Source organism: Crassostrea angulata, chromosome 7 (assembly GCF_025612915.1).
Source record: "Crassostrea angulata isolate pt1a10 chromosome 7, ASM2561291v2, whole genome shotgun sequence".
Lineage (NCBI taxonomy): Eukaryota > Metazoa > Mollusca > Bivalvia > Ostreida > Ostreidae > Magallana > Magallana angulata.
In genome coordinates, this window is record NC_069117.1 from 37,224,900 (window position 1) to 37,233,509 (window position 8,610).

General features: G+C 33.0%; 1 protein-coding gene across 2 annotated transcripts; it reads right to left on the reverse strand.

The window, feature by feature from the left end:
• Positions 1 to 1,811: 1,811 nt before the first annotated feature.
• On the reverse strand, positions 1,812 to 3,664 carry LOC128155850 (uncharacterized). Of its 2 annotated transcripts, none has more exons than XM_052817726.1 (4): positions 3,506 to 3,664; positions 2,600 to 2,897; positions 2,211 to 2,359; positions 1,812 to 2,008 (listed from the first exon to the last, which is right to left on the reverse strand). In XM_052817726.1, exons 2-3 carry the CDS (start codon positions 2,871 to 2,873, stop codon positions 2,214 to 2,216), a joined length of 420 nt encoding a protein of 139 aa, XP_052673686.1. In that variant the 5' UTR covers positions 2,874 to 2,897; positions 3,506 to 3,664; the 3' UTR covers positions 1,812 to 2,008; positions 2,211 to 2,213. The 2 variants fall into 2 exon arrangements, with proteins under 2 accessions (XP_052673686.1, XP_052673687.1); XM_052817727.1 differs by having other exon boundaries at positions 2,600 to 2,889; positions 3,506 to 3,586.
• Positions 3,665 to 8,610: the final 4,946 nt, after the last annotated feature.

The following is an 8,610-nucleotide window of genomic DNA, read 5'->3' on the forward strand; positions in this document are numbered from 1 at the left end:
CATTGTATATGCGCACCAAGCTTGCTCATATGGGACAAACACATTTAAAAGTGTACATGTACCTTTATAAATTGAAACATTTTAACTACATGGGTACAACGAGCTCGCTATGAAAAACTTACTTAGCCCCTACATGTATGAGCTCGCTTTAGGGTCCAATATTGTCAAGCAAGCTTTGGAAGTATGCATGTACACGTATATAGGACTAAACTTGAATGAAGATTGCATCGACAAGCAAGTAGGCATCGTTTTGAAAGTGGAGGGGCAGACTCATCCAAAAATTCTTGACAAGCCAAAAAAAAAAAAAAAATAAATAAATAATAAAAAAAAAAATAAATAACAAAAAGGCAACTTCCTAAAATCACGCGAAATTCCTAATCGGGTGGGGGTTGGTAGCGTAGTAGTACTTCAATTTCATTGTTCAATTTGTTATTTACTTTTCAATTTTCAGTCGGTCTCGGGGGTGGGGGGGGGGCAACTCCTTGATAATTCACATTCAGGTAGTCCCGCCCCCCTAATGCTATGTCCCTGATCGATGCGCAAGGAGTAGATACAGCGTTAACTAAGGAAAGAATGAATGAATTGTTTAAAATGCATGGTATGATTTTGATTTATAGTTTTCAAATGAGGATTATTCGTTCTTGTAAATTTTCAGTGGTAAAAAGAGGGACGTTTTTAATTATTTATGAAGAACTTTGATTTTTTCTTGCACAGTATCGATTTTCAGTTTGGGTACATGTAGTTTTTTAAAGCCAAGAATGAAGTCAATGTAAATTTGAACGTGAACCTAATTTCAAAATTTTAAAAGCAAGCCACCCAGTGGCGTTTTTATTGAATTCCAGCAAAAGCCAACTATTGGATGTTAAATGCTTACTACCACACAAAGTGACGGGAACAGTAGCCTGGGACAGACTTATAGTAGTAATATCAAGGGCGAGGTTTTATTGTACGACATATGGTATATGCTTTGTCCCACTTAGAGCAATCGAAAATTGTCTGTTAATACTGTGACAGTGTGACTGGATTGTACCCACAATTACTGCGTCCATCTTTTCCTGGGTATTGATGAATACAATTAAGTTAACCATCAATCTGATTTCTTCAAATACATGAACATTTTATAAAGTAGGTCACAAACAACTATAAGCATTCTCATTTAAGCAGTAAACACTAACATTTTTACTGCAATCTTAGACCCGAATGAAATCAATAAAGCATGCGTTATCTAAACAAAGAAATGCTTTCTTCGGTGATTTACATGCGGGTTATGAAGGTGGCGATATTGCAGAAAAAATGCATAACCCAAGTTAACGGGGTTTCTTCAGCAATGATCTCTATATACCTTCATAACCCACATGAATCATCAAAGAAAGCATTTTATTGTTTATTTTTACATCGTTCTTTCAAATAAAGAGATTACTGTTAATGGACATCAGTACTGTACGTTTTTTAGTCTGACATCATCATGATTATTTCGTGCAGTCCATGATTTTGCTTAGGTCACAGTAGGTTTCGACCAATGGATAAATGGGGCGTGTAGATTTCAGACACATTTTCAGTCCTATCTGTTTCTATAGAGGTGTGAATTACTATACGTTTCCGTAAGAAATAAACGGAATTAAACTCGGTAAATTTAAAAATATAAAATATATTGTCCATAAAACTGCCGACATCAAACCTCCAGATAGTGCATCTCGGCCAGTCTAACTGAAACCATTCCAGTTTTAATCAGACCGACGAGTGTAAGGAGAAGGGGGGGGGGGGTTAATCAGACTGCATCTCTACTTGATAATACAAGAAAAACTTTTCAATCAAAATAAAAAGAATGTTTATTCAATTATAAAACAACAAAGAACAACAAAAGAACATTAGTAAATTTCAATAAATACGGAGATTCTTTCACTTGGAGAGATTCTATGAACTAAATGTTTATAATGTGTTTGATTATGTCTGTAATATACAGAAACTATATCTTTCATCCATTTTTACTGTTGTTGTGCTCTTCACACTGTTAAAGAAAAAAGATAAATATATTGTAAAGGTACAATTTCATATTTTGTTATAATGGAACAATGAAATATAAGCTATAGACATTCTACATACATGTATTTACATGTATCGGTTTTCGTTTTGTAAACTTTACGTATATCGATTTTATGACGTATCTTCTGACAATGAAGCTAGAGATATGCCAGGTGTTGAGGACGTACCGTTCACATGAAGGCCGAGTGTTTGTTCTGGGAGTGGTGTAGCTGGTTCCCCTCCTGGTGTTTGTGTGGCTCCGTGGATATCGCCAGCACCGCGTGGTAGGATTTCACAACGTGGCTGTGCTCCGACGGTTCGCTACAATCCTCTGCGGCTGAAAGGCATATCAAAGTATTGTTAGCGAATCAATGGATTTGGGATGAGTGTCAGTATATAATCTCTCTCTCTCTCTCTCTCTCTCTCTCTCTCTCTCTCTCTCTCTCTCTCTCTCTCTCTCTCTCTCGTAGATGATTATATAACATATATACATTCATCTTGTAGTAATACGTCAATTATCGAATAAAATAATAGAATCTACGTAATGTATAGCAATAAATTAGATGAAATCAAGTACCAGGCAGTGAGCCGAGGCCCACTTTTTCGGCAATATCTGGATGGGTCTCTTGGAGAGCATCACTCATGTCTCTGGCGCTGGACGGATTCCGAGACATCAGCAGATCTAGTAGTTTCGGCACGGCTTCCTCTACCTCTAAGTTTAGCAGATCTTTGTTAGTTTGTTGGTCGATCTGGCCTTTTCTGACGAGATTATCGAGAAGGGTGGGAAGATGAAGCGAACGCTGTAGTAATGGCAAGTTCTGATTTAGCTTCCCCCAAATCTCACTTCCCATATATGGGTATCGATTCCTACAACACTATAATAATAATACGATATGTACATATAAATACAATGAAGCAATGTGATTAAATAATTAATTTACGTATTGTCATTCCATGGTTTAACTAATTAAATACAACTGGGGTAGCTTAGAAGTCTTTCTGACGTGTCTACGTAATATCTCTCTTTGAAATGAGACACTTGCAATCAATTATAAAACCTTGGTATTTTTGAGAAGAGACGATCGTTTACCCGGAAGCTGAAATATGTAATACTTGCAAGTACATGCATGATATTTGGTACAATATTTCATCATCAATTTTATTGATGGTTTAAATAACGTCTTTAAGATTCACATATATTATACTATAATTAAAAAGAAAACCCAAATCCATCCAAAGATACTGCAATGAACACAATAAACTTTATAACATACATAGAACTAAGTCTTCTTCTTTCGATTTTACGAAGTCTCGTTGTACATGTGTACATTTATATAAAATTAATCAACCGATCAACCTCAAAAGGCAATATTGATCCGTCGATTTACGTAATGAAGATAAATCTGTACATGTTTTATTTAATACAAATTAATTATACTCAAACATATTATATTAGGAATTTAATTGTTATACATCTACTTACACGTGTGATCCCTTTCCACAAGCCTATATCCGCGTGTATAAGATTTTAGATTGTTCAACATCAACAAACGCGAATGCGCGCGCAACCACGCATTGATTAAAGGATTGGTGAGGGTAATGCAGGGGGCTAGTTATCTAGTTATCCACGGCTAGTTATAGCGTTACGTTTAGGGTGATGAAAAACTGGGTTTTTGCCATCATTATGTTTTCATTATATTTATGAATGCTCTACAGGGTTTAATGTGTTTATTCACCAAATATATATTATATATTATATTGTTCAGATTAACACACTGCAACCCTTTTTTTCAAATGCGGTAGTTATTTTTCCTGCAACCAATTCGATCACTTTTTATTTTAAAAAATTATTTATTTTTGTTGTTTTAAAACCAAGCGCGGATCATTTAAAAGAGGATATGTATGATGTACTGACATCCATACATGATATTTTCTCTTTATACCTTTTTCGTTTGCAATTCATGTAATAATAATCAAATTTGGGAAGAGTTTCACTGCCTATCAATAATGTAATGTACTATCTTCACGGTCAAAAAGGGATTTATTTAGCAAGAACATATTATGTTCAACCCTATATATCTTTATATCCCCACCAATAATAAGGTAAGGGTATATTTTTTAACTCATGTGAAATATATACAACGTCAGGTGACTGTGGTTCGACCAAATACTCTTAAGTTTTGTAATTTAAGATATCGTCAAACTGCAACTTTATTTCTTAAAAAAAAAAACTATATATCCAGAATTTTTTTTTATGAGATGGTCTATTCTCCGCAAAAAAAATAAATATATATCTTCATGTATATATAGCTTTGCTCAGATTCTAGACTGAGGGAATAAAGGTGACAGAAAGATGAACTGATTAATTTTTCATTTAAAAATATTCTTGATATGAATTTTATATTAAGAGTACTTTTCAAAATTGTAAAAAAAAAATGCAAAACTTTATTGAATGATATATACATGATTCAACATTTCACGACTTGACAATATATCTTATAATGACACGACAGTTTATTTTTGTCAACGCACTTGACAGTACTAAAAGTGCGATTGTAATTATATTTATTGATTTCTTATTAAGATTTCCTCGTTCCTAGAGTTCGCACGGTGTGTATAAAATGTACGCACTTGCAAATTCTTTTGATTAAAGTGCATATTTCCATCTGAAAAGTTCACGCGAATGACGGACTCTAAAATTATTAACTTAAAGTATTTCTGTGTGTCTCTTTTTCCTCCGTATAATAATAATAATCATACGACAAGTTTTAAAATTAAACCTAATGAAGAATAATTGAATAAGAAACTTTTATGATTATCTGTACTTGAATTAATTTGTGTGAAACTTTATAAAGTGTTCGTCTCTCAAAAATAAGGCGAATGAAAGGTATAGCTCAAAACAAAACCAAGAAAAATTAGCAACTGTCAAAAAAATATTACTAACGGAGTAAAAATAATAATGATAATTGTCTTATTTATTAAACTGATTTCAGAATTACTCCCTTCATTTAAAACACAAGAAGTAAAGGTTCACCGATTCCTTTTTCATCAAAGAAAAGAATCCGAGATTACCATAGAGACAAGGAAATATGTGACGGACTTGCAGCTGGTGGGGATTTCATTTGCGAGACATACCAGCTTTGTATAGCTGTCCTTGTGATGATATAACATACCTTCATTCGTATATCATGATAGAGAAAGCTAAATCATACCGTCGATAAAACTATATCGTACATACTTACCGTTTGATCATGCATCTTAGAGCAGCTATTATGACGTCATAATAGAGCATGCATATTAGAGCAGCTATTATGACGTCATAAGAGCGATGCGTTTCCCTTTGATAATGATAGCGCACGCAGTTCAAATATGAATGTTTTATTTAAGGTGGGTCGCGGGTTTGCTTTCGTCATCAAATTCTGTACTCAATTAAGACAACTCGACTGGCTGTTTTGTGCACATTTGTTTATGACGTCATAAAGGAGACATCTCAAGGTTTCCCGCTTCACATTTTCTAACGTCAAATACTCTTAGTTATAGATCTAATAAAGTAATTCCATTTTACTAGTAGGTATATAGTGTAAATACTAAAGTAGTAATTCATACCAAGTTTTTGTTTTCATGTAGGAATCGTAAGTTGGAAATGCAGATTGGAAGCAATACATCATAACTACGTAGATTATTTGCAAGAACTTACATTTTAACTCTATGTGAAATTGTACATAAAAGCTAAGTAATGACAGTCATGTAGTCTCAAACGAGAGAGAGAGAGAGAGAGAGAGAGAGAGAGAGAGAGTCTGTAAAATAGTTTTGGTCAGTAATAATTCTTCAAAAGAAAAAAAATTACAAGCATTAATTGTAAGTATATCGTAACTATTTTGACCGAAAAAAGAGACGAGCAAAGCCGGGGAATTAAATTTTCTAAATTAGTTCAATAATTGTGAAGATTTTGATAACCAAAATAAAAGTCCATATCTTACAAATATCATCCGTTTTATAGATTTGAGACTATTCGCATATATTTACATTAACATTTAACATAACATTTGACAAAGAGAATGTGGAAATTGGGAACCTACTTAAAAATTTGGAACCATCCTTTCCTCTAAATTTTAGATAAAAAAATATTATGCTCTGCGTTCTCTGATTTAGAATAAGAGGGCAAAAGTGGGCTTTTTAATTTAATATTCTTAATAGCAACTAAACAAATCGTTTCAATTATTTAAAAGAATGTCTTTATAATACAAAAGCAAAATTAAAATTATTGTTTTTTACAGGCCAATACTAACTGGGGGTACACGGGAGGCCTTATAACTTCGAATTCATAATAAAAATATGCTTTTTTATCTCCGTATTAATTTCATTCTCTCTAAAATTGCTTTTTCAGAAATGTAAGCTTCTAGTTTAAACTTAAGAAGTCTAAATTTGATTTTTAAGTGATGTTATCAATAAATAAGTGGAACGGGTTAAAAATAAATGACGTCGTACTCACGACGTCAAATACGAGAATACGGCAATTTTTGGTAAAATTATCAAAAATTAAAAATAAAATAGCAAAAAATCTAGCGAGAACACATATAATTTTTTTTACATTAATTTATTTTAAATCACTTTTTCTTTACGCACAGAAACAGTTGATAAATTTGTCTTAACTGATTTAAAGTTACTTGCAATTTCTCAAAATAACTCCATCTTGAAAAATGCTCATTTTCCTATGTATTCATTAGAAAAGCGTCAAAACAGCACCATCAACAATACCAAGTTCAAGGCGGTATTGCATAAAAACAGCGTAGACAAATTTGATAAATATTTTAAATAATGAACTTTAAATGCTACAGAACGAGTTGACAAATTTTCAGGGTATGTTTTCTCGTGAGAATTTTTAATGGGTAAACCCGCGACCCACCATTAAGGAATGAATTCAATATTTATTTGTTTTATACGATATAAAATGGTTTGGGAAAGTTTACGCTTTATAAACCGCGAATGAGACAGTTTACGCTTTATAAACCGCGAAGCGGTTTATAAAAAGCGTAAACTGTTTCAAACCATTTTATTCGGTCTTCCCATAAACTAGAGTTATCGTACTGAAAGAGTTATCTTCCCCTCATAGCAGGTATGCATGCAGTACTGCCGGTCATTTGAAGATGAGTAAACAGTGCGGGAGTTTACGTATACAACGTTAATTAATAACGACTTTTCTTACAGCAAAAAACATTTGATAATATTTAAATTTCCAAACAGAAAACATCAAAAGTTATCTAAAAAATTAAAATGATTGCAAAGTGTGCGTTTGATTACAATTTATAACGCGATGTACATAGTTTTGCTTAATAGGCAAACATTTCGAGTGAAAGACATTGCGATTCTTATTTTTTACTTACTCCTTTTGTGAGCTAACAGATGGATTTATAGTGGTTTCTCTGATAAAATGAACCCACCTGTTACGCAAAAATGAAAGATGTTATATATATATATTGGAGAGGGCTGGAGTTGAAAATCATTTTTTTCTATGAAATCAACTTTTTCCTATAGAAATCAAATATAGAAATATAAATTCTTAACGAACTGTCCCTATTTTTTTTTCTTTCTAGCACAACGCAAAATCAATATAGGCCTAAGGGAAAGTATGCATATATATAATTCTGATTAAATTCAAAGATACATATATACGAGACCCCCCCCCCCCCTCCCCTCCCGCTAACTTCGCAGACTGGGATTTTGATAATTTGTGAACTGATTAATTTTTAAATTTATTAATTGTTTTTCGTCTTGATTTTCGGTTGGTCTGCTCTTCCACCCCCCCCCCCCCCCCCCCACTCTTTCAAAATACGATGTTTGCGCTGGCCTGTTGAGATGCATTCGTTCGACATGCCATGCTTTCATGAAAGAAATACATATATGTGCACACGCAGTGGGTATTGGTATCTTACCAGGCACCGACGGTCATCAATTCAGGCAGCTGTACCTGTCATGCAGGATGTTTAATCGATGACAATCATTTGAATTTCTCAACAAAACAGATTTGTTGAATAAATATAGATACCGGTATTATAGGGTTAAGAGGAATGACAGCATTGAAAATAGAACTCAGTGTTTTAAATATAGGATTTCATCGAAATTCCAATTTGTCTTTGGTTAAAAATAGAGACCCTTTTTCTTTTAAGTCTTTGAGGAGACAGCTTAAACGCATTTTTTGTAGTTTGTTTTACTTTCACGTACCTTTATTACTTTTATCATTTATCTCAGTGCCCTTTATATAATTGAATTGTACTTTATTCACGTACAATCTATAGCAAACACCATTTTAGGGAATAAACTTTTCATGAAAAATTAAGAATGGAATGAACTATATATATAAATATAAACGAGAATGTTGTCGATCAAAATCGGAACGCAACTTTAAATGAAAACATGATTGCAAGCGTGTATACGAAAAATTGCGCAAAAGCTAGGTTGCAGATGTTATCATTTATTTCATAAATTCCAATGACGATGAAATGTAAATTAATCATTCATTAATCTAAATGAAATCCTTAATTCAAGATGAAGTATAGTAAGGTCCGCCAATTATCAGTGTTGATACAT

What these genes read in the sequence shown, in the direction of transcription:
- LOC128155850 (XM_052817726.1), bottom strand. Translation starts at nt 2,873, where the DNA reads ATGGGAAGTGAGATTTGGGGGAAGCTAAATCAGAACTTGCCATTACTA. An exon ending in GGGCCTCGGCTCACTGCCTG is followed by an intron (nt 2,360 to 2,599) that starts GTACTTGATTTC and finishes TATGCCTTTCAG; the next exon opens with CCGCAGAGGATTGTAGCGAA.